Source organism: Tenrec ecaudatus, chromosome 1 (genome assembly GCF_050624435.1).
Source record: "Tenrec ecaudatus isolate mTenEca1 chromosome 1, mTenEca1.hap1, whole genome shotgun sequence".
Classification (NCBI taxonomy): Eukaryota; Metazoa; Chordata; class Mammalia; order Afrosoricida; family Tenrecidae; genus Tenrec; species Tenrec ecaudatus.
The window spans coordinates 224,685,168-224,710,684 of record NC_134530.1 but is presented as its reverse complement, the minus strand read 5'-3'; the positions used below and the strand labels follow the sequence as shown (position 1 = coordinate 224,710,684).

At 52.1% G+C, this 25,517-nt stretch overlaps 1 protein-coding gene across 6 annotated transcripts in view; it reads right to left on the bottom strand.

Annotated features, from left to right (window-relative positions):
• Positions 1 to 25,517, bottom strand: part of SRGAP2 (SLIT-ROBO Rho GTPase activating protein 2) — a 272,060-nt gene that overhangs the window by 15,252 nt on the left and 231,291 nt on the right. For all 6 annotated transcript variants that reach the window (XM_075529477.1, XM_075529462.1, XM_075529489.1 and 3 more), the window contains exons 14-18: positions 20,953 to 21,013; positions 13,084 to 13,161; positions 12,096 to 12,230; positions 9,902 to 10,007; positions 2,322 to 2,546 (exon numbers count right to left, since the gene is read on the bottom strand). In XM_075529477.1, the coding sequence (XP_075385592.1) occupies positions 2,322 to 2,546; positions 9,902 to 10,007; positions 12,096 to 12,230; positions 13,084 to 13,161; positions 20,953 to 21,013 (605 nt within the window). The remainder of the gene's footprint in view (positions 1 to 2,321; positions 2,547 to 9,901; positions 10,008 to 12,095; positions 12,231 to 13,083; positions 13,162 to 20,952; positions 21,014 to 25,517) is intronic.

Below are 25,517 nucleotides of genomic sequence, written 5' to 3'. Positions count from 1 at the left end.
TGAAGAACAAACCTGAGGGCTAGCCTTAGCCCACTCTCTAACTCTAAACCTAACACTAAGCCCAACCATAACATTAACATTGAACCAAGTTCTAGGCCAAACCTTGAATAATCTCTAATGTTAAGCCCGATCTTAATCCTTAACTCTAACCACTAACTGTAACCTACACTAACCCTAACACTCACAACGAATCCCAATACATGTCCTAAACATCAGCCTTAAAACCAAAGCTGATCCCTAACCCTAGCACTGCACCAGGCCCTAGTCCAACCCATAACCTTAGCCTGTAAACCTATGCCTAAACCCTAACCCTAGACAACACAAGATCCAATTCAACTAGCTCTAAGGCCCTTTCTAGCCCTAAATCCTTAATCTTCTTCCAGCCCACAATCTCAGTCCAGCCACATTTCGCAGGCTCATTAACACCTGAGCTCTCAGAGCAGATCACCGGCAGGTGACCCCAGAAAGCTGGGTCCCAGTTTCAGGCAGGCTTGGGGGCTGGTCAGGGTGAAGAATGGGGGCTGCCTCTCCTCTCTACTGCTGTGGGGGCCAAGCAGTCTGGTTGCTCTGGCCACCCCTAGACTCGGAGTGACCCTCCTTCCCCTTCATGACTTCACTCCTGTCTTCTCAAAAAGGCAGAGAGGAGTGAAGCCTTCAGGGTGGGCGTGTGCCCGGCGGTCCTACTGTCTGCTCATCCTCCAGCCAGCCACTCCTGATCCTTGGGTGCTCCTGGTCTGAGGTCCAGGCTGCAGTCGATGCAATCCCTGAATAAACCCTGTGGTCTTTCTAGAGGCTGCGAAGAAGAGTCTGTGGGGCAGCAAACACGGTGCATGCGAAGACACCTTGGCACACACCGGAAAGAGGTGCTCCCGGCTCCCTACCCGGAAAGCCACAGCCCTCGGGGCTCTATTCTACAGACTGACCGGCCAGGAGCCTGCGGTGGTTTGCTCTTTGGGAAGTGAAGGGAGGAGACTTTCCATCCAACTTTAAGAGAGAACTAGAGCAGGAATCGGGGCTGCTGTTCCAAAGCTTCTCCATGTCCCATCCCGCATGCAGGGGGGAAACCCAGCTCTCCGGGCACATGCACAAGGGCAGTTCTTGGGGCTTCGCAGCCTGTAGGCCAAGACCAACAAGCTCCTGGGTCACCACCAACTATCTGTCAGTGACAAAAAGCTCTCTCTCCAAGCTGACAGGCCAAACGCTCACTCAGATGCCGGGCTCTGCAACAGAGCAGAGAGCAATCCGGAGAGCTCAATCACCCCATGTTTACAGACACCCAAGCATCACTCTTTGCTTGCAGGGTGGGAGGCCCTTCGGTGGCAGTCAGGGAGAAGTGTGGACTAATTGGCTTCTAATTAAGAGAACAACCTCCCCTGTCCTCCCCTACCTCCGCAGATAGCAACAGGGTGGCAGAATTGGCTCCAGACACTGAATTTAGACAGCATCAGATTTGAGCTGGCTTATGCTTCTGGCTTGGGGGGTGTGGGGGTGTGGTAGAAGAGTGCAGGGACATTAGGGAGTCAGAGAGAGAGACGGGCAGGTGCTTTGTGGTGGGTGGGCAATGACATTGTAGAAGCCATCCTGGGGGATCAGGGTGTCTTGTATTAAGATGAGATTGGGATTGAAATCCCTGCCACTGGGATGGCCCAAAAGATGATGTCATAGCCCCTTTCTGGGTCACAGTGTCAAGCAAAAACAGTGAACTTGTAGACAAAGATGTGCTCTACTGATCTGAGATCTCCGTTCCCAGCTACAGCTGTGCAAAACCCGGTCCCATCACGTGCAGTCTCCTTTCAGAGCGAGACTGTGTCTAACTGGCCCCAAACAAGACTTCTCCTCCTCTGTCCTCAACGAAGACGGAAGTCACTCTCATCTCACCCGCTCACAGGCAGGAAATGCGGGCTCCTGAGTTCTTCAGTCAGAGCACAGTGCCCTGGGACCAACGGCCTCTCTTCTCACCCTATCCAGCACATGGCAGGGCCAGAGACTGCTGGCTGAGGAACAGAGGATCAACGACCAGCTCTCTAGACAGATGCCCCCTCTGGAAAGGCGGGCCCTCCCATTATGCTGGGTGTCCTCTTTGACAAATGGCCCCTTGTCACTCGGAGCTCATCAGAGGCAGAGGGTGGTAGGGAGTGGCCCTTGCTTGGATGGTCGAGTCAAGGTGACGGCTGTGTGCCCTGCACCACCATCCTGGCAGCCTGAGAGCCTGTAGGGGGCGGGGGAGGGAGCTGGGAGGATCTGGGGGTTCTCCTTGGGTTTTCGCAAGGCCATCTGGCCCCAGTGTGTGTTGGCGCCTCCTGCCCCTCCTCCAGCCTTACCAGTAATCCTCCATGCTTCCTCCTCTGCTGTAGACGGGGCCCTCCAGCTCCCTGGGGTTCTGGAAGATGTTCTCGTGCTGCATGATGATGGTTTTGATGAGCTCGTTCACGTGGGCCTGGCAGGACACCTGGTCGTGGCCCTCAGGCACTGACATCAGCGAGGGCCCGAAGCAGATGGCCAGGTTGTAGGGGTCCATCATGTTCTCCTCACTGAACTGTGATAAACTGGAGGAGAAGGGGGGTCGGCAAGCTGCAGTGTGCCTGCACAGACGCCCAGAAAGCACCATCACAGGAGTTGCTGCCCAGAGCAGAAGCACAAGCTCCACGCGTTGCCACCTGCTGTCCCAGCTGCCAGGGCCCTTCCAGAGAGCAGAGCTGGGGAGGGGGCATGACTGCCTGGGCGGTCAGTCCAGACCCAGGTAAAGGCACAGACTCTCGGCAACTCCAGCCCCCTCCCCTTCCTAGCCCCACTGACCACCCCATCCGGGGCCTCTGTCACCAAAGCTACTCTGCCTTGAGGGCACGCCCTCTATTCCAAAGCTTCCTCCTGAGAATGTGATCAGGCAGGTGAGGTCCCTCCAGCTGCCCTGGTGGTGATGTGGTCAGAGGCCACCGGCATTGTGGAGTGCATTTGTCAGTCCTAGCAAAATAATCACATTATTAAATTCTGTCCAAGGCTCTAGACTTATTTAGAAATAATAATAATAAAAGACCCAATCAGTTAGCTTCTGCATACCATCAGGCGAGTGAGGTCTTTCTGGCAGAGCTAACGCGGTTGTGCTTCAGTCCCCTAACACCCTCTTCTACTGTGATGTGCCGGATTCAGCAGGAGGAGGTCAGCGTGCTGCTCAGCTCCTCCTGGATTCCGACTAACTTCATTCTGGGCTCTTTGTTTTGTTCTGGGAACTCTTCCTTCCATGCTAGTGGCTGCTTCAGCCACACCTCCAAGCTGCCCTCCAACAAGTTCCTGCAGCTACTGAGCCAGGCGCCAAGGGCAGCCTCGGCTCTAGACCCATCCTCCCACCGGCCCTCAGAGCTGTCCACTTTGCTCAGTAATTGTGCCTCACGTATGGGGGCAGCAGCAGCGAGGGAAGCCTCCACATCTGATCCTGCCAGGCCAGGGGAAGAACCCAACGCCTCTTGCTGCTGAGCTACAAGATTGAGGGTTAGCAGTCTTCACCTACACGGTGGTCCTTTCTGGTGTAGCCTCAAGTTCAGGCTCCAGTCACTGGGCTGCTCTCTCTACTGCAGTGGGCCTCTCCTCCCTGGGGGATTCTGACATCCTGACCCTGTCCTTCTAGACCAGGGCCAGAAAACTTTTGGGGCAGAAGATTGAATCTTGTCCTCACAATTTAAAGATGCCTCGGGAGCTAGAAATGTATTTTTACAAACCAAATCACCATTATCTGAATAATATCCTTTAAATTTTTCCCAAGTGAAACTATGACAGCTTTATTTTCATCATTCAAGTTTACTTCAGATCCATGGATGGCTCCTGAGCGGCAGGCTGCCGCCCCACGCTCTGACCATCACTGCAGGGTGTGAGTGACGGGCACGTGGGGAGAGGTTGAGAGTCGCTGCTGGGTAGGACTGGAACCACAGGTAGGAGAGGCCTGTGATGGCTAAGCTCAGTGGCTGGGTTGCACCACAGGATTCGGCAAAGATCTAATTTTACAATCCTGGCTCCTCAGTTAAAAGGGAGCTGTGATTTTAAAAGGCTGGAGGTGGGGCGTTTCCAAGAGGATTCCATGTTAAATGAAATCTGGAGAGAGATGACTTTTGGTCACTTCAGGAGGGACAACTGAGGAGGAGATGCCACAAGGCTTTGGTTCCAATCTCAGAGTGGTCAGTTCCCAGAGCTGTGGAGGGACTCAGATGAAGGAGGCTCCCGTTTCTTTAACGTGACCTGATACTGTGCTGGTCAAACATGGAAGAAAATCAGTGAGTCCTGGGAAGCCGGAGGGTCCAGGGGAAACAAAGTTTGGCCCCGAGACTCATGTCAAAATGTGGCAAAAGATGAGAAGCCTCGCTAAGCTGAGAAGGGTCAGGGCCCTCTGTGCCTTGGGGGGTACAGCGGCAGCGCCCGGGGACGACAGCTTTGTGGACTGTGGTCTCACGGGCCAGGCTCACTTTCTTACTCTCACCCATGCCCAGACTCAGATCCTCTGCGCTCTTCCCGCCTGCAAGGCAATCGCCAAACTGCAGGGGCCAAAGCGGGTGGGGACCACGGGCTCCTCACAAGCCGGCCAGGACCTTGGGAGCCCTGCCCCTGGGAAAGCCACGCCGTGCACCAGGCCCGTCACCCTCCAGCAGAAGCAGCTCTCTGTACTGTGCACACGAATAGTAGCACCCTCTTAAAAATGCTGTGTGCGTGTGGTGGGAGGCTTGGCGTCTACACATGCTGTCTCCTCTAAGCGTTGTACTAAGTTTGACTCAAGCTAAAAGGTCCAGCACGATGTAAGGCCATGATGAAATGCCCTTGTGCCAGTGGTTGGGGTTTCTGGGCAGCCGTTAGGAGCACAGGTTTTGGGGGGCAGTGTGAGAATCAGGACTAGGGTGTGGGGGACGACCTGTTTCATCACCAGGCACTTTTTTTAAAGACTTCAGGGATGTGTATTTGTCTCTTGACTAATTAAAACTACTAAACACTGCAAAGACCCCCGAGTTAGGCAGACCCACTTGATGGCTCCGTGCTAGCCTCCTCACTTCTCCGTCATAAAACTCGGAGTGAGCCCTCAGCCAGCATTTAGCCGAGCAGTGGCTCTCCGCCGTCCTGATGCCGTGACCCTTTCAGACAGTGCCTCCTGTGGTGGGGACCCCAACCATCACATTACTGTCATGGCTACTTCAGAACTGTCATTTTGCTACTGTTATGTACTGGGTGAGCTCTGTGAAAGGGCCGTTAAACCCCCAAAGGGGTCGTGACCCACAAGTTAAGAACCGCTGGCCTAGCACATAGGTGGTTAAAAACCTTTGCCCTGTTCATTTAGAATATCCTGATCTGGCCTTGATGTGGGCAGGTGAAGGGAGGCGCGGCTGCCAGCCTTCGGCAGTGCCGGGTTTCCAGTGATCTGCCTCTCTGCTTACCCCGACAGGCATCCGTCTCTCAAATCAAAACCATCAATCCTCAAGGAGCACGCTGCCCTTTGGACAGGCTGTGCTAAACACATGACATCTCCCTTAAAAACTTCAACCTCCGGGTCCCAGGGGTTTGCTTTGGCAACAAGCAGCAGGCTCAGGGTAAGATATGACGCAGTTGATCTGAGTTTCCAAAGGACGAGGAGAAACTGTATCGTTCGCCAAGACCTTGGTTGAAACCTATGGAGGAAGCCTTCCCGGGCTTTGCCGAGGGCAGACCTAGCTTCCCGCTCTGAGCTAGCCACAGCTGCCTTCAGAGAGCCCTGCAGGTATGCTGCGCTGCTCAGCGGGCTGCCGAGTGAAAGCTGGAGGTTCGAACCCACTAGCTGCTCTGAGGGAGGGCAACAGTCGGCTTCTGTAAAGAGTCACAGCCTCTGACACCTTTGGGAGCAGCCCTCGCTGTCCTCCAGGGTCGCTCTGAGTTAGCATCGAGTGGCCAGCAGTAGGTCTGACAGCATGTCCTCCACAGGGGCCCCAGAGTTTCCTCCCTGAGAGACAGGCAGGAAAGGTCACTCTGGCCGACTCTCAGATGGCCCTTCAAAGGCCTTCCCCAACTCCTTTCCCCTAATGCCACCATCACTCATTTTCCATGCTCCCCGTCTCTAACGGCTAACTTCCACCCGGCGCAGCCTGTTCCACCGTCTCCCACCAGTTTCCCGAGGCCGCGCTAGCACACGCCCTTGCTCTCGCCTCCAGGCTTTCTTTCCGCACCACCCAAGTGTGTAGCAATCCCTCCCACCTTAGAGCAACGCTCTCCTCAGACCCCCGCCCCTCCACTCCCTGTCCTTGTCCCTCGCCGGCCCTCTGCCCATGCCACTCTGCTGCCGCTCCTTTTCTTGGGCTGACTGGTCTTGAAACACTTCCTCTCCAAGGTTTCCTTTCTTCTGACCCACTGCCCACTGTCGCCTCAGCGAGGCCTACTCTGACAATGGCCTCTGACGAGCAGATCCCCCTCCCTGACTCTGGTGTTCTCCACCACCCCGGCTCCACTTCATTGTTCTGTACACATTTATGTGCACCCATTTACTCTGTCTGTCTTCTTCAAGAGGATGCACCTCCAAGAGGACACGGCCCCTCAGTTTGGGGCACTAGTCTATGGCAGCCAGCAGCCCACACAGGGCCTGGCACACTGGCTGGTGCTGTGTGCTGCCACGTCCATCCTGACTCCCGGGGACTCTAGAGGAAGGAGCAGAACTGCCCCATGGGGTTTCCCAGGCTGCAGTCTCTGCGGGAGCAGATTGCCCAGTCTCCCCTCCTGCAGTGCCACTGAGAGGTTCCAGTAGATGCTTAATAACGAGGTGTCAAATCAACAAATGAATTTACAGGCGCACCAGGGAGTCTCTAAGACAACGGGATGCACTTCTCCTTGCCCAGCTGCACGGGCTTCTGTGTGAAAGGCCCACAGAGGTTCTTTCTCAACCGGGTGTCCCTTGGAGATTGGGAGACTTATGGGGAGTTGCTGGGCAGGGCGCACCATGAAGGCCAGGCGTGACGATTCACTGCACTAACGGTGCACGGAATGTGAAGCCTGCAGTGGTGCTTGCAGACCATGTGCAAACAGATTCTGATTCGGCAGTTCTGATTTGTGTGAAAACAAAGATTCTGGTTTGTGCAGCGGGGGCCGGGAGCACGCACTGCCCACACTCCCCTGAAGTCCTGGATTCTGCTGGTCCGAGGACCTCACTGGATCAGCAAGAGGTCAAGCCAGTTCTCACCAGGGCGACTGCAACTCCCGGAGACTTCAGGTGTGCTGAACTGGAAGGGAGCTCTAGGGGCTTTCCTGTGGCGGGGCTTTTCAAAGGCAGAGCACCGGGCCTTTTTGCCGAGACACGTTTGGGTGGGCTCAAACTCAGGGACGTAGCAGAGTCTGGTCATTGTTTGCACCACCCAGGGGCTCCAGCAAGGGGCTGAAACCACTTACGTCATTCAGCATCTGAAGAAATCTGGTCTCAAAAGGCAAACCTAGAGTCAGCTGCAGGAAAGGGGTGGGGGGAGGGGAGCCCCCACACTTTGACAGGGGCAGAAAATCGCTGGCTAGGACACATATGCAGTATACAGCCTACCCATCAACGAGGACCCCGTGATTTCCTGGCGTTCACACTCATAATTCACCCCCGAGGGTGGGCTAGTGTCAGTGACTCCTTTCTAGGGAAGACAGTGCAGCGGAGGGGAGGGGCTACCTCTGAGACCAGGTGATAAAGACTGCGGCTTCTGTCAGGCTGTGCGCAGCTCTGTGGAGAGGTGCATATGAAGAGAAATGAAAAGAAGCCTCTGGGCAGCAGTCAGCCAGGGAAACTGAGGCTCTTGGTCCCAAACCCACTAGAAATGGAATCCTGCCCATGACCACGTGAGTGGGCCGAAGGTAGACCCTCTTGTGGTCAGCACCCTCACTGCAGGCCTAGGAGACCTAGAGCCCGAGGCCCCAGCTAAACCACCCGGGTTTCTAGCCCACAGAAACGTGCGCTAACAGATGCTGCTGTCTAAGTTGTTCAATGCCCAGCAGCCGATCAAACCAGCACTACCAGGAAGGGAAATGATGCACTGTCCACAAGGCCTGTGGGCCAGGCAGGCTTTTTCCAAGGTTCCTTTAGGAGGAGGGTGCAGACAGCCCGGGGCAGCCACAGCAGGGAAGAAAACACTTGGAGCCCAGACCAACAAAGTGGGGTCCTGAAAGAGGGGTCTCCACAGGGAGCCGCCTGCTAACCGTCCCTTACCTGTCAGCCATACCCACGCGGAGCTGCCCATCTTCACCATCTGCGCCCCCACATTCTACTCTCTATCTCAGGAAACGCTGTGACTGTCAGTGCCGCTTTACTGAGCAAAGCAATCTCTCCAATGAAAGACCCCGACGGGCAAGTCAGCCTTTCACAATTTTCATTAGCGGAAATGAGTAGACAAAATAATAAACAAAGATCCTAATTTGAGCTAGAGCAAGCCCCACGTCTTCTTCAAGAGTGGCTGCCACCTTCAGCTCGACATACATTCACTCTATGTGCCCACCCCGAACCCCCCACCCCTGATGGCACCACGGGAATGTGGGAGAGAGCAGCAGGCCACTGGGTTCACATATACAGGAACCCCAGGAGCTCCCTGCCCCTTACCTGCTTGCCCCTGACCACCATGCTTCTTGCTCAGGGCCAAGAAAAAGGGCTCACTTTGAGGGCACGTATTGCCCAGAAAGGAGAGATGGGTATGTGGTCGGAGGTCAACTCCGGAGTAATTACACCAGCCTAAACCGGCTTGCATGTGAACAGGCTGTGCCAGCCGTAAACCCAAACCCAAACTCACTGGCAGCAAGTCCATGCCGACGCATAGTGACCCTGTAGGACAGGGTGGAACTGTCCCAGTGCGTTTCTGAGACTGTCACTCTTTACAGGAGTAGAAAGCCCTGTCTTTCACCAGGGCAGCTGGAGTGCTGAGCTGGGGCCCAGGTTACCCAGCGAGCATGTGCGCCAGGCTGAGGAGGCAGCCTGTAGTGGCAGGGCCAGCAACACACAGGGAAGTGGTGTTTTGTGTCCCAGAAAGGTCTCGGGCAGGGACGATACCTCAGCTAAACAGCACCGACACATGGATGTTCCCCCCCTCCCCCCCAAACACCACTGCACCAGCTCTCTTCCCTGAGTGCCTTTGCTCCACTGCCCCATCTGACCGGGAGCACACCGAGCATGTCCATATGGGCAATTCGTCTTGAGTCCTTCCTCTGTGTCTTGTCTATGGCACCACCACTTCCTTGTGGCTTATGCCAAAAATGTCACATTAGGCCAACCTTCATTTCTCAATTTCGTCCTGACAATTCCATGTTCCAAGTCCCCCCATCTGACTGCTCCTCCCCACCCCCACCCTGCCTTGGTCTAAGCTACCCATGCCCGGTCTACACACTGCAAAGCCTCTTACCAGGTACTCTGCACCTCTTCCCATGCCTCTGCAGGAGCAGCTCAAGGGTGCCAACAAACATAAACTGGATCACAACTTCCTTTTGTCTAAAACCTCCCAAGTGCTTCTAGCATCCACACCCCTTCTCTGGTCTGGACAGGGAGCGCTGGTGGTGCTGGTGGTTGGGTTGTGAACCCAAGGCGGGTGATTCAAATTCATTTCATGTAGCCTGCAGCTCAGGGAGCTCTCAGGTCTTCTCTGACCGCCCGTCCCATGTAGCACTACTTCCTTGCCGCCCTGGCCTCACGCTGCCTTCTATTCTCACCCCCTTCTGTCTTTTTCTTTAAAGTACCTATGCGCACCGGACAGGGCTGTGACTATCTGTCTCGTCCTCTGGAGGTAAGCTCAGTGCCGTGCTGGTGCTCGTCTCTGGTCCTCCAGTGTACATCCTTACAGCCTAGTATGCTCTCAGCAGACCCAGCACACAGTAGGTGTTCAGTTGTGATCTGTGGGGTCCTTATGTCAACTTCCAGGAACCAACACCAGGGCTGGCTGGGGAAGCTACTCACTGATTGAGGAAAGCAAAGAGGTATCTCATGATGATCAGAGTGGTCTTGGGCAGGGCCAGGAGGGCTTTCCGGATGTGCAGCGCTCTCTCCTGCAGGTTGTCCATTGCTGAAAGAAGGAGGCCATGCATTATCCTCCCACCTCTGTAGTCAGAAATCACTTGATCACGGCAGGTGGAACCCTGAGAGCACGCGGGGGAAGGTCGCACTGTGAAAGGGGTTTGGTCCTTGTGACCTCGGAGAGGGCTTCCGAGACAGGCACACGCTGAGTTCTGGGCTTACCGATGCAGGGCCTAAGGCGTATATTCATGCCATGGATGCAGATGGGTCTGGGATGTTCCCCATCTCACTTACTACTCTCTCTTTCAAGCAGCCACTGACAAGGAACTGACCAAAAGCTTGCTAGGATTGTGTAACGTCCGGCCTTGGGGGCCCACCTCGGGGAGGGAGAGGCTGTGCAGGCCCTGCAGGAATCACCTTGCCTTCTGGAGAAGGCCGGCTCATCTACAGCGGGAATGAACAGGTCATGTCCAAAGACAGGAGGTGGCAGGCCCCTGTGAGATCTGCAAAGATGCTGGACGTCTCCTGACTGGTGGCCTGCAGGGAGGCTTGTTACAGGTATGGCCCTAGGTCTGTGGTCTCCGCCACGGCATCTCCCTCTCTTCCCCAGGGAATGCTTATCATCAGTTTCTGTGCCTTTACGGGACAGAGAACTGGGAAGGGTGGGTTAGAAGGAGGAGTTCATATCAAGAGCAGAACTAAGTGAGTTATCTATACTGTCTTTGTGATCACCGCCCCCTCCCCGAGCAGCTGAAGGTCCACTTCTGTTAAGAACATAAGCAGAGAGGTGCATGTGTTTAATCACTCACGTAACTCTCACAAAGGAGCGAGGCAAACAAACCACCTGGCTGCTCAGGACCTTTTCCTCCTGGAATGACTGGGGGAGTAACAGGCAAGTACTCGTACTGAGTCAGGGCGGAAAGGCAGGGCCTGGGAAGAAGGCTCGTTCTTCTTCATTTCAAAAGCCCTGCTCACGCGTGTCTCTGGAGCATTCAAATGGGGTCTGCTTCCACAAGGACCTAGTGTTAACCCAAGTTTCCACGGATCACTTTCCACGGAAAACAAATGGGAAGATGCTTCAGTTCCGCATGAGGCAGACTCAGTGACGGAGGTAGCTTTATCAGCCCACATTTTAGAGCAACAAAGTGTTCTCTTGGACTTGTGCCCTGCAGGTCTAGAATGGCACTCAGCCCTGTGGAGGAAGACTCCATCACTGGGGAGCAATAGGGCAGCAGGCGCCCAAGGGCAAAGGTCGGAGGGGTAGGAGAGGAGGAGGAGAGCAAACAGGAAACATACAAGGCTCAGTGGTGTATGCCGAGGGGTGCAATGGATGTGTTGGGACGTGGGAAACTGACAGTCTGCTCTTTGCCCCTGCCCCTCGCTCACAGTTGACAAACGTTTCCTACTGTTACCTAACAGCGACAGTCACGACACAAACGTTACCAACTGACAGGTGGCTGCAGCAATGGGCTCAGACATAGCCCTGGTGAAGATGACACAGGGCCGGGCAGGGTTTCCCTCTGCTGCACACGGGCTCACGAGGAGCCACCAAACACCAAGGATAAAGTAGGACAGAGAGCTCTCCCTGGACAAACACCAGAGTGCTACTTATGCATGTGCAGGGGATTTTGTTCCTAGGAGGACCCGTGCTCACATGTCTAGCAGGACCCGCCATGCCTTGTTGAAAGCACTGGGCAGGAAATGGCCCCTGCTGGGCTTTCTCCCCCTGTGTCATGAAAAAGACAAACACAAGCCTTGGCATGTACAGAACCCATACACACAGAGACAGAGCTTCTGTAACTGACAAGGGCGGTAACTTTTGTGTGAAGATGGAGGTCTTTCGCTGAAGGAAGATAAAACCCAGAGTTTACAGGTAGAGGCAAATCAAAAAGGAAAACGCCAAGAATCCTATCATGGGATTCTATCTCCCTCCCACCCCCACCCCCACCCCCACCACTGAGTGATGAGGAAGTGAGGAGGAGGAGGGTAAACTTCCCAGAGGAAAAAGGAGAACATCCCTGAGAAGCTCCAAAGACACAAAGACCCCAAGGGAATGTTGTCCCCGTGGCTACACGGGTGGGGGAGAAATGCCCAGAGCTCTGCTAAGAAGCTGGTCTGAGGCCCAGTGAATACGTACTGACACAGGCGATCAGGTCATGGAAGATGTCCTTGGGGAAGAGAGGGTGCTCCAGCCCCCGGAAGTAAAGCTTCAAGACGCCAGCTATGGAGTCCATGTCATGGTCATTCTGGTCCCCAGCCAGGGGGTCCTCTCCTGGGGATCAACAAAGGCCCCCCAAACAGAAAGGCAGAGTGAGAAAAGTAACATACAGTGAGGATGAGGCAGGGGTGCTCAGGAAGAGGGGCCTATTTGCAGCCTCGTCCCAGCCCATCAGTTCCCTGCCCACCTGGGGTGGTCGATACAGCAAAGGGGGCCCGGGAGTGGAGAAGGGACAGAACAGTCCCTCAGAACCAACTCTTTTGTGCCAGACGATCTCAGGGACATTCCCTGTGGGCTGGGTTGGGCTGGGATATGGCCTCTGCCTCTCTCACAAGAACCAGAAAGCCAGGCAGGGAGCAAGTCCCTGGGGGAGGAAGAGGAGGCTGGGGCGGGGGCTCTTCGAGGCCAGCCACAAAGGACACCTCCTTACAGGAGAACGATCCTGCTGAGGCTCCCTATGGGAAATTTCATATCAGATGTAATTAGATTTAATGATAGGGCCAACCTCAAATTGAAACTATATATATCCATTACAGTGACGGAAATTGCCAAAGCTTGCCCATTACCTTAATTGCCCACAAGGTAATAAATGGGCTACGATGAACAGGCGCATCAGCCTCAGTATTAACTGCCACCAACGGTTCCGGAGGAAGCTGAAAACCACCCAGCTAAGCATAGTTAACTTCTTGGGTTTCACTAGGCCAGAGCCAGAGAGGTAGGATGAACAGGGCAGCTGGGGTGTGCCCTCGTGGGCTTTCCTGGCACAGGAGAGCAGGGGCCCGGGCTGAGGAGGGGGGCAAGCTGGCTTCCAGACCTCTAGGGACCCTCATGTTCAGGGTAGGAAAGGTGGGGCCAACACAGGGGGTGAGAAGGGAGCATGCCCAACGTTTCCACGATGTTTCCTCACCTCTCTCAAAGGCGTTTTTGATGTCATTCACTTCCACCTGGGATCCCGACACCCGGAAAATCCCTTCATGCTGCAGCCCTGGGGAACAGACAGACAGGGAAACGTGATCCAGGAGGACTAGCAAACTCGCACCCTCAGCTCGGGCTGTCTGTCCCACCCGGCACATACAGACTCTCATCTTCAAGCCAAAGGAGAACAGCGTGTGCAGGGGTGTTGGGGAAATCGCTGGGAGGACCACACACAGGCCCAGAGAAAACTCCGCATCACTAATTTATTTATTATTCCCTTTGAGGAGCACAGTGCTATTGGGCTGTATTTTCACATTTGACTGTGAATGTGTGAAGCTTTATAGAGCAGAGCAGATTTCCATTCAACAACTCAAACAACACATTTTGTTTCGCGCCCTGACTACAATCCCCACAATGCAACATCACTTATTCCACCTCCTTTTTGTGTTTTCTGTGTCTATCGGCCTTCTTTCCTAACCCCTGCCAGAGACTTGACTTTGGGTAAATGCTGTCCTTTTGATCTCAAGAAAGTAAAAATAAAAAATGAACGAAACACAACTCTGCTATCGACTCCTAGTGAGAGGAGACTTGATGTGGCCTCCTGGTGACCCTGCAGGACAGAGTGGAACTGCCCCTGTGGGTTTCTGAGACTGTCCCTCTTCATGGGAGTGGCAAGCCTTCTCTTTCTCCAAAGGGCTGATTGTTCTAAGGCGTATGTACTTGAGTCCCCGAGTAGAGGTGTTTACACCCGACTTCACTTCTGGCTCCTAGGGAGACGACGAGCTCTTCCCTTGCCTTTGCCTCCCTGTTCCCATCCAAAGAGTGGGAGAGGGGACTCCGACCTGATGCTACGTTGTCACTCAGGGTCAAGATAGGAAATGAGAGCTTGACAGACAAGGCACCGCTGGAGGAGTTACAAAATGTCTGAACAATTCTGAGGCTGCTCTACAATGGCTGCTTTAGCTGTTGCCATGCCCCTTGTTCTAAGGGCCAATGTTGTCGCTATTTAATGAAAAACAATGTATGCACATGAGCAAACAAGTAACAAGTACTATTTTCAGGCACTAAGCCCAATACTGTAGCTTCACTGGGACGAAAAACATACATGTATGCATGCTACTTATGTGGCAGTTACATAATCTCCTGTCAATTTGTGAAGGAGTGGAGGCCAGCCTGCCAATCAGGTCACAGCATGATGACCTCATTTGGAAATGAAAAGGAGATAAATAGCTCACTGGAGCGAGATCCACTCTCTGCTTCATCTTCCTGCTGACAAGACACATGGAGCTATGCTGATGGAGCCAGAGCCCTGGAGCTGTAGCAGCCCCGTGGAGGCTCATGCCAGTGCGGAGATGCTTCCACTGCCACTGGATCTACAAGATTTTCCACCCACTGGACTGTAACCTTCCTGCATTCGACATTATTGCATGGCTGCGTGAGTCTGAAGAGGAATTTATAGACTGGTGTTGGACTTAGGGACTTGATCTGGACTGGGTTGTGATGTTTTCTCAATATACAACTGTTCTTGTACATAAAACGCTTTCTTATACACGAGTGTCTCCCTGGATTTGTTTCTCTGGTCAACCCGGACTAACACACTATACTATGATAATATAAATGAACACTATGTCTTAGGTTTTGGTAAAGAAGAAATAGTCGTAATAAACAATGTGCTCGGTCCTAGTAGACATCCAAAAGAACTGGAAACAGAAACGCACACAGAAACTTGTGCACCACTGACTGGCAGCACTGCTCACACCAGCTCAGAGGTGGAGGTCTGTGACCAAATGAATGGAGAGGCACACATACAACGGAACACTCGTCAGCCGTAGAGAAAAACGAGTAGTTTAGACATGTGCTGCAACATGAATGGATACTGACAAGGGCGAACACCGTATGACCCATTCACATAACATGCTACAAGAGGACCAAAGTGTGCCGTGTTGCTAGGGATGGGAGAAGAGGGAAGGGCGTATCCTTCTGTAGCGGGTCCTGGGATCTGGCTAACATGGGGGACTCATCTGGAGACAGATGGGGGAGGGCGGGAGGGGTGCTGCTGCAGAGCATGAACATGTGCTCAGCGTGGTTGATGTGGCCACGTCAAAGGTGTCAAATCGGCAAATGCTTTGTGACACAGGCGGGGCTTCAGAAAGTTCAGGGGAAAATTCTGTGATCTTTTAATTCCATTTTTGAGGCCCGTGTGTATATGCACACATTTATTTATAGATATGTTTATATTTATATGTGTCATGTCACAGGCATTTATGTATGAACACGTACATTAAGCACGCACACGAACGTATTGACAAATACCCAAGGTGTTCTCAGTGGCATTCGCACGGCAGGGGAAATCCCTGTGCAGGTTACTGTGCATAGTGTTCACGAGCCTGGTTACACGCTTCACAGTGTTTTATCATTTTCAGTCACTCTCTGCCAGATGTCTCCCTTTCAATAGCCGGTCTCCTTAGTCTTTCAACTTTGCTTTAGGGCATAGCTTTCCAAACATATTTCAACCCTCTGCAGAAAAACAGCACTCAGTGCCCGCCCTGGCAACGAACAACTTCCACACTGTAGCCCATAATCCAGGATAAAGTGTCAGCATCTGCTTTCAACGCCCCTCGAATCTTCCCCGTGCCCCAGGGGCAGTGTCACCCACTTTGGGAACCATGGCTTTGGAGCAACTGTTGACCATTTACCCTGTCATATATATTTGTAACCACAGGAAAACAAGCAGCAACAATGTTTTGTTGCTAGCAAGTGCTTTTATCCCCTGGTCCTCGCCAGAGCCATGTGAGGGAAGGTCAACTTTGCTGGACCAGGCACTGATGAGCGATGACTCGGGCTATGTAGGTGTTAAGAACCAGAGGCAGGACTCCAGCCCAGGCCTTCAGACTGCACTTGGGACTGACTCATGCCTGCACCTCCGCTCTAGGCCTGTGGGTTTACTACAGCGAACTAACATGCCAAGAGATACCGCATAGGCAAGTTCTTAGCCGATGAGAAATCTACTCATTCATCCTGAGCCTGGAGGTTGGATGAGTGAGACTGGTGCCTCTGATCACATCAGGCCTGTCCAGTTCTCTCCGCAGTTCTGTGACTCAATCTCGGGATACTGTCAAAAATCCTGCTCTTCACAAACAATACCTGACAGGTCAGAGAAATGTATAATAAACATACTTTAGGACAACAAATAACCACGCTGCTTCAATTGCCCACTGGTTTCGAGCTACTGCCTTACTGAGGGGCTACTGGATTCTGTCAGTCCTTTGGAGGAAAACCATGCTGCTCAGGGCTGAAATCCTGAATCTAATCGAAACAACATAAAGAAGCAGGGAGGGAAAATGTAATCATCTGGGTAGTAATAAGACTTGAGTTTTCTGCTTCTCTATGGGAATCTCTAGAATATTCCTCACAGGAGAGCAGGCAGTGCTCCAAACCCATTAGCACCAATGTAATAGTATCATATTAGTTACCAATGGGATGTAACAGGCAGATAATGCCATTCAAACATAAAATGTAAATAGCAAGTGTTCTCAGAGAAAGAGCCACATACTCAAGTGACTTGTCAAAACCACACTTTAATAAGGAGAAGCTTCGGGGACGAGGCTTCTTGGGGTGTTCTAGTCAGGCAAGCACACTACCCCAACTTTGTGGGAAAGAGATTTTCCTATTTCTTGGTAGATCAGGCCATTAAAGAGACAAGAAGCCAGACGAGGAGCTGGGTGGAACACAGGCAGCGGCAGGCCTGAGACACCTGGGCGTGCTTCCGGTCTGATTTCAACTTCTCCTCAAGAGTCCCCTGTGTTCATGGTCAGGAGCAATTCGGAAAGGGGGGTGGGGGCGAAGGGTGGTGAGAAGGGTCGCACACTCAAAGAATGCCATCAGTCACTGCACTGCCAGGGTAGAAACAATTGCATTGCTGGACGGCCTACGGTGCACATTCTCAACAACAGAAAGAAAATAAATGAGAAAAAAGGGGCCAAACAAAGAACCTACAAGTCGTTTAGAAGGCCCACTGTGTTGTTCTTGCTCCACAGACAGGCCCCTCTAGAGACAGGCAGGGCGGTTAGAGGACCGAAAGTGACGGTTCTGAGAGCAGGCAATTAACCAACCAAGGTTTCCAGATGGCAAACGGGAAACCAGTTGGCTTTTTATTGGAATGCACGCCAGTCTTCGTATGGCCTGTGTCACATGCCCATCACTTTACTTTTCCTCAGTGCCTACTGCCACCTAGAAGCCTAATGGTGATGCGACGTGGACACGTTCTGCGGACACGGGTCCTTCACTCTGCGCTGGACCAGCTGGGGACAAGGTGTTCTTCTGGGGCATTTCTGAACGATGGCTCGAACAGCCTCTTCTTGTCCACATTTCACGGGAAAACACTTTTTGTGACTCGATTCTGTCTCATTGTTCCTCCTACCCTGGCCCTTCTCTTTGACTCTGCTTGGGTCACCTGGAGCCACCATGAATAGGTCAGCCCCAGCTTTCCCCTGATCAAGTGAGGATCATAATGCCTACTTCCCAGGGGTCACGGTGAGAGTCAGCATGTGGAAATTCCCAGCATTCTGTGGGCTGTGGACCCTTTCTGGACTGACAGAGGTGGTGGACATCACTGCCATTAGATACATGGACACAATCATTTTAACCACGATTTTTAGGAAATTCAGAATACCCTGAACTCCTATTTGGGAAACAATTCAATTTAGCTGAACAAAGGGCTCCTGGGAGGGCTCTTATATTTTTGTCTCCTCGTGCACTGTACCTGTTCAGGAGCAGGGGTTAGGCACATTCGAGACACACTTCCTGGAACATGTCCAAGCCACCAGCCTAAGGGCCCTGATCGCTAAAGGAGCCACCTGACTGCTCCTTCTTATCTCCAAGCAGCAGCAAGGGCCCGTCAGAAAGACCAGGCTCATTCAAAAGTCTCCAGTCTCAGCAGAAGATAATCTAAGCACCTACTTTACCTGACAAGGGCATGGGCCTCAACACTCTCCTCCAGCCACACTGGCCATCTGCCTGCTGTCCTTGCATCAGCCAATCACCCGCTCTGGGGCGCTCAGGGCCTCTGCCCTGGAGGGTCCCTCTCCATGGTGTCTCCAGATATCAAGGAGCTCAGCCTTCGCCATCTACTCCAATGCCGTCTGGCTGTCTGGTGGTGGTCAGGTGCCATAAGCTGGTTCTGACGCACAGCTACCCCACATACAACAGAAGGAAACCCTGCTCGATCCGGTGCCATCCTCTCAATTGTGCCCATGTTTAAGCCCATTGCTGACAGCTGCTGTATCAATCCATCTCATCACGGGTTTCCTCCTTCCCTTGACCCTGTATTTTACGAGCATACGACCCTTCTCCAAGGACGGGTCCCTCCTGGCAAACGTCCAGAGTATTTCAGCTGAAGCCTAGTCTTTCTCTGGCTGTACTGCCTCCAAGACGGATTTGTCCTTCTGGAAGCCAATGGCGTGTTCATTATTCTCGCCAGCACCTTACTTCAAATGCACCGATTCTTCTCCATTCTTCTGTACTCACTGTCCGTCTTTCACATGCACACGGGGCCATGGAAAACACCATGATGTGGAGCAGGCGCACCCACCTTAGTCCTGAAAGCGACATCTTTTCTCTAGAACACTTTAAAGAGGTCTTTGGCAGATTTGCCCAATGCAAATTATTTGCTTTCTTGGCCACTGCTTACCTGAGCATTGTAGATCTAAGTAAAAGGAAGTCTGTGGTAATTGCCTAATTTCATGTCAACTTGAAGATCTAGAAAAGTGTAGGGGGGGGGGTCTAGCCCATCAGTGAGGTCACAGCCTGATGGTGCCTCTTTGTGGGTGTGGCCTTCGCATAAGGAGGGTCCTGGGAAGCTCCCCTCTCTCTCTGCCGTCACCTTCCTGCTGGCTGACCCTGGTTGCTGTGAGCCCTGTGATGCGGCCACTGCCACTGGGGCCACACGACTTTGCATTTACGGGCCGTGTACATCACTGCATGAGTCTGAAGAGGGACTTGTGGACTAGTGTGTGAATTATGGACTTGATCTGGACTGGGTTGGGATGTTTGCTTGATATATAATATTGATATAAAGCTTTCTCTTACACATCTATATGGTAAGTGTCCCTAGATTTGTTTCTCTAGTCAAACCAGCCTAACACAAAGTCCCTGACAACTGCTGTCTTTTCTGCATGTTGTATGATGTTGGTCACTGGTCCAGTTGTGAAGGGTTTTGTTTTTTCTTTTCACAGAGGTGTGATCCACCCTCTTAGGAGAGGCCTTACTCCACAACCCATCTAAACCCATGTCCTCTCCCCAGTACTTCACCTGGCTTTCCTATCCTACAGGAAACTCACCAACATCTGGCACATTGCATATTGCTTATTTAGGAGTTAATTAACCGATTGCACTTATCTACTCTCCAGTAAGAGCCCTGAGGGCAGAAGTGTTTTCTTGGCAACAGACAACCAACATATATTGGGATGACTAGATGGATGAATGAAATGGATGGATCAATTAATAAGAGTTCAAATTCTCTTCTTCCTATTGTCCTTAAGGCATAGCTAATTCTTCCTTTCCTGAACTCTGTTTGGACTTATCTTTGCCAACTTCCTAGCCATTCATCATTGCTATCTTGTGAAATTTCTTACCTTGCTTATTCTGAATTACTACAGCTTATCTCTTCTTTAGCTGTTCACACGCTTCTTTATTTTTTCTCAACTGCATCACAGAGCCATGTTAAGACAGAGTATCACCCGGTTTTTGTTTTCCTGCTTGGTAATAATGCACAGTGTCCAGAATTGATTAAGGTTTGATAAATATTTGTTCAGTGTTCAATAGTGATATACCATGTTGTTACTTCAAGTGAATCGCGATAAGGTTAAAAAATTGTAGTTGATTAGAATGAGATTTAAGCCGAAAATCTACCAAAATAATTACAATTCTCTCAAAAATGAACCTAAGCGAAGTCCCAGCTCAGAGAAAGAGGAAGGAAAAGAGGGAGGAAGGAAGAGAGAATGGCTGTCTCTGAGCTCAGACCAACCATCCGCTTCACACTCCCTTCCTCCGGGGATGTCACTCTGTCCCTTTTCCTATTACCAGACAAGACAGCATCTAAAAACCATTTCTCATGCCCAATTCCTAGACATTTCCCTGGCTCCATCTCGGATACCTGTGCTTTCTAAACGCTCTGACATTTGGAGGGGGTTCTCTAGCATTGTATCTCCATCTCTAAATTCTATCCACCTAGACTCGTTGTCAGTGAGGCCTGGGTTTTAAGAGATTCGGCTTTGTGCACGCTAAAGACAGCGTGACTGGACTTAAGCAGAAGAAGAAGTCAGCTCCACAGATGCTCAGGTGTTGGTCCTGGGCCTCAGCTTGGAGACCAGTTTCTACCTGAGCTCTCAGGGAGGCTGAATCCAGTGAGACCAAACCAGAAGGAAAATGAGATGCTTTTAGGAAGCAACCTATCATTGGACAAGGAGTTGCTTTCAAACCAGTCTGATGGAGAACGTCAATTGTTCGAGAAGGGTCAAGGCCGTGTGGGGATGATCCCTCCAGGAGCAAAGACAGTGAGTAATGGCAGACCTGCCTGCACACAGCGTCAACTGTCCTCACACATGACCACTGCGATTTACAATATACTCTCAAGCGGAGAGAAAGGGCAGTGTGGGAAGGGGCTCAGGCGATTGAGGGCAAAACATTCGTGTGTGTAGGTGTGGCCATTCTGAGCTGGCCAGCATGCTATGGACAAAGGCAATCTTAGTGCGTGTCCGAATGTCAGGGTGGGAAGCCGATCGCTATTCTTACTCTACACAGAATCCCTGGAAGTCCTCCCCAGTCTTTGCAGAAGCATGGGCAAGGCTGTTGTCCTGCTTACCGTGTCTGCTGATGAATCGGATACAGCTTTCTACCACCAGAGGAATCGCCTGGCTGGAATCCTGACAAGCCAAGAGAAAGAAACAGGGCACATTAGACTCTTCAATCCAGGGTGGCCCACGGGCAAAGAAAACAGGCCACAGTGTTCGGAGCCTGTCTCAGCTGCTCCAGCAGTTCTGGTCTTGCCTCCGTGCTCCTGACACACACAGGCAGAACTCAGAGCTATTGCGGGACTGGTTCCGGACTCCTGCAATCAAGCGAACACTGCAATAAAGCAACACACAGGGATATTTTGGATTCCCAGTGCATACATGTTCAGATACTTCTTTCAGTCTATAAAGAGCACAAAACCAACCAAACCAAACCCACTGCCATCAGGTTGATTTGACTCATAGCAGCCTCCTATGAGGTTTCTCAGGTGGTAAATCTGTAAGAGAGCAGACAGCCTCATCTCTGTCCCATGGAGCGTCTGGCAGTTTTGAACGGCCAACCTTGCAGTTAGTAATTCAATGCTTACTGACCAGTGTCGTCAGGGTTAACCTTATGAAAAAGCCTGAAATATTGGGAGGATCACTAAGATGTGACCCAGCCATGGAGTGAGCACGTGCTACTGGAGAAAATGGCACTAACTGACTTGCTCAACAGGCTGTCACTGACCTTCAATGGGCAAAATATACGTGCACATCTATTTACATATGTGCAAATATTAATAAACAGAAATACCCGAGAAGTGCAAAGAACAAAGTGCAGTACAACAAGGAATGCCACCCACATGCCTTCAACTCAACGCACCATAAACAGAACTAATCATCTTTTATTCCAAACCAACACCCCACTGAGGGCCACCCAGCCATTCACTACTTCCTGCCAATTTTGTCTTTGAAATCCCTTCCCAATACTTTGCATCTCCACTGCCACCACCCAGCCCCCAGCACCACTACCTCAATCCGTGGGCTTTCCCACCTCCACCCCAGCTGCCCGCCAATCCATGTTTCGCTTCCCTCACACTGGGATTGGGTGATTTTTCAAAACGTAGTTCTTATCATTTACTCCCCCCAGTCTCTCTGGTCCCGCCACATGGACCTTCCTTCTGCTCCTCAGGGTTTGAAACGGGTGGCCTTTGATGCTGGGATGTTTCTCCCTGACTGTGGCCTCAGTGCAATGAACTGTCCTCCCCTGGATTCCACAGCAGAGATCAGGTGCACGGTCTGCAAGCCCCCGGCACCCTGTACTTAGCGTCACAAGCCTTCCCGCGATGTTGACTGTGTGGGTGGAAGCATTTGCACGGCCACCACCGCAGCTCAAACCCCACAAGGGCAGATCCTATCCAGGCCCGTTCTTGCGTGTCCAGGGCTGGCCATGACACCTCTCACAAGGCCAGGGAGCTTCAGCTAGGGCGTGTACAAAGTAGGAATGAAGGGAGAAGAAAAGACCTGTTGGGAGAGGAGTCTCTGGGACCGAGCAGCGACGCAGGGCTCAACGACACCTTTGTGCTGCCCTCTCGCTGTGCGGCCCTTGTGTGTCATTTACATTGTGTCTTTTATTTCAATAAGTCATTTTATTGGGGCTCTCGCAGCTCGTCTTCATTTAAATTCTTCAGGTCTCAGTTTGGCATCTGCAAACTGATGAGCAGACTGGTGGTAAGGACAGTGACATTTCCTATTGGCACATGAAGATCTACACTTCCAGAGGACTCAGGGAGGTGCTGGGCGAGGGACGAAGTGCTTACGATGGATTGGGCCTGGGAGCAACCCGGTGGGCTTATTATTACTGGATATATTAGTTGATACTATTTTTTACTAAACTCATTTTACAAACAAGGAAGAGAAGGCTGCTTCAGGTCCCATAGCTGCTTTGGGTCCCACAGATGGTAAATGGCAGAGCCAGGACTCAAACCCAGGATGTCTCCCTCCACCCTGAATACTTCAGCTCCACTCACACTGCCTCCTATGACCTTGGCAAGTAATCTCTGCGGTGTACAGCCACCACTACCAAAGCCGAGCAGGCTTTATCATGCAACTGTGCCCAAGAATACAGGCCTGGGAGAAGGAAACCCGGCAGAGGGGCACTGAAGCAACTGGAAAGGGTAAAGGCCGTCTAATGTTAAGGAGAGAGACTGGACAATCCAGCGGGCTGGCTCCCTGAGTCTGTGCATTTCCCATATCCGCCTGGCCCTTGCTCCTGGCTCTGCATTTTCAACTGTACCTTGGGCCTGGGCCACTGCTAGGGTAGCAGCTGGGCCTCCTGAAGGAGTCAGGCAGGGAGATGAGCTGTCAAGGCCTCTAGTTCCCTCGCTTGCTGGGAAACAAGGATGTTGCCAGAGAGATTCGGCGGGTCCACTTTAGGGCTGGAGTCTCGTCTACCCAACCGTTCTCACAACCTCTAGGCCTGTAGGCCATCTCCCTGGCTTTCCAGGCCCGGAGGCCAGCACCGCTGTGCCAACATTGCTGACTTTGCCATGCAGATGGTGGGGAAAGACCCTGGCGGAAGAGCGGGCTTCATTCTCCAGCTACCACCAAACACCGGGTTCCATTACAAGGAAAACACAAAGCCCCACCTTTTGGAAGTCTGTTTATAAGACGTTTTGTGATGATTTTTTTCAATTACCGACAGTAGTAGAGGCGAAACTGCCAGCATCCTGAGACGTTTGCGGCAAGTGTCGCTGTGCCCAGATTTCTATACAATGTTTGGTCAGGATCAAGATCAGATCCCAAATGCATCTTTAAGTTGGATTTGTAGGTCAAGCAGGAACAGGGGCACATGCTCCTAGCTCACCGGCTTCAGTGTGTGAGAGAGGAGCTCTGGTGGGGCGGTCGGCTCAAACCCACCAGCAGCTCTGAGGGAGAAAGTTGTGGCTGGCTGCTCCTGTCAAGGCTTACAACTTTGGAAACCCTGCATTAGGTGGCCATGCATCAGCATCAGCAGTAGGTGTTTGGTTTCAGTGCACGAGGAGGCTCGGTGGCTGCTTTATCATAACTGGGATGAAGACTTGGTTTCAAGTAGGGGCTTGTTCTATCCTTTCAAAGTGAGAGAAATTTACATACCGTTAAAGGGCAAGTATGAGTAGTCCACAGTTGTCTATTAAGTTTCATGTCGTTAACCACAGACTTTATATACAAAGACCCAGAGGGAGTGAGGTTGGAAAACTCACAGGTCATTGGTTCATTATGTTATGGGATGGAATAATTCTGGTGGGGTGTGCAGAAATGAAGGATTCCTGATTTTTAAAGAGGCAGGAAGCAAGGCATCAAAGATGCTATCCTACATGCCCAAGGTTCCCCCCAATACGACAGAAGACCCCAGAGAGATAATCTGTGGCCTTGAGACTGATCTCCTCTAGAAGGTAACATTTCCCTAGCCCCCTGCTCTAATGGAGCCCAAGACAGCAGCCACTGGAGAGAAAAAAGGACCATGTCACCAGGCGCCAGCTCTTCCTGCCATCTCCCCACACTGGGATGCTTCAAAGCTCTGAATGAATGCCTCTCCGCCAGGACCAGCCTCTGGGCCCCTGTGGTGTCCTGCACCTCACCACCAACTTTGCATAGCCAACAATGCTGGGTCGCGGTGGGTTTTTATTCACCATATCTGTTGTGTGCTCTCTCACCCTCCCCCAGTGTTAGAATCAGGCCATTTCGGTCAGATAATGTCAGGGTAGGAAGGACACATTAAGAAGCAGGAGGAAAAATGTCCCTCCATCGATCAGAGAGTTATGGTGGCAGAATGGTAGCATTCTCGCCTTCGATGTAGGGACCTGGATCTGATGCTTGGCCAGTGCACCTAACGCAGGCTCTATCCCTCTGCCAGGGGAGGCTCGTGCAATGCTCTGATCCTGAGCAGGTGTCGGAAGCTTCCAGATGAAGAGGGACGAGAGAAGAAAGGCGTGGCAGTCTCCCACCAAAACTCAGCCAATACAAAGTCTATGGAGCATACGGCCATGCTGGGCTGGGATGGGCTGCGTTGATTTGGGGTCACTGCTGGCTGGGCAGTAGCTAGCAGCAACCACCCAAAGCAGGAAGAGCGGCAGGCAAGACTTGGGAAAGATAATGAAGCGGGGTCTGGTGATTTGCAGGAGAAAGCAATCAGGAAATAATCAGAGACTACCTCAATATGCAACTGTTTGGAAGGATTGTTCCTGAGTGAAAGGATTAGGAGTTTTTGTCATGTACTGGTCTCCTTCCACTTGCTCGATTTCTGTCTTCACTGAAGGAGAAAAGACAAGTCTTAACAGCTGATCAGATGTGAGTGATGAGACAAAAAGAGAGGTCAGATCAGATGGGGGGCTTGGGCTGTGGCCCTTGGGAGGAGGCTCCCAAGAACAGACGAGGAGGAGGTAGGGGAGCTGCTAAGGAAGTTACAATGTGGTGGCGGAGGCAAAGAGACTGATGCTGGGGGAAGAAGGTGCTCTTGCAACTCCCCAGTGTAAATGTCCGGGCAGCCTGTTGGGAACCAGAGCCAGAGCCTGAGAATGATGGGGGCATGGAGAAAAGGGCACGAGGGAGGGGGTCAGGCTTCTCCGGGGACACGGCCAACAAGGCCAGTAATGAGGTGCCAACTTAAGAGAGGGTC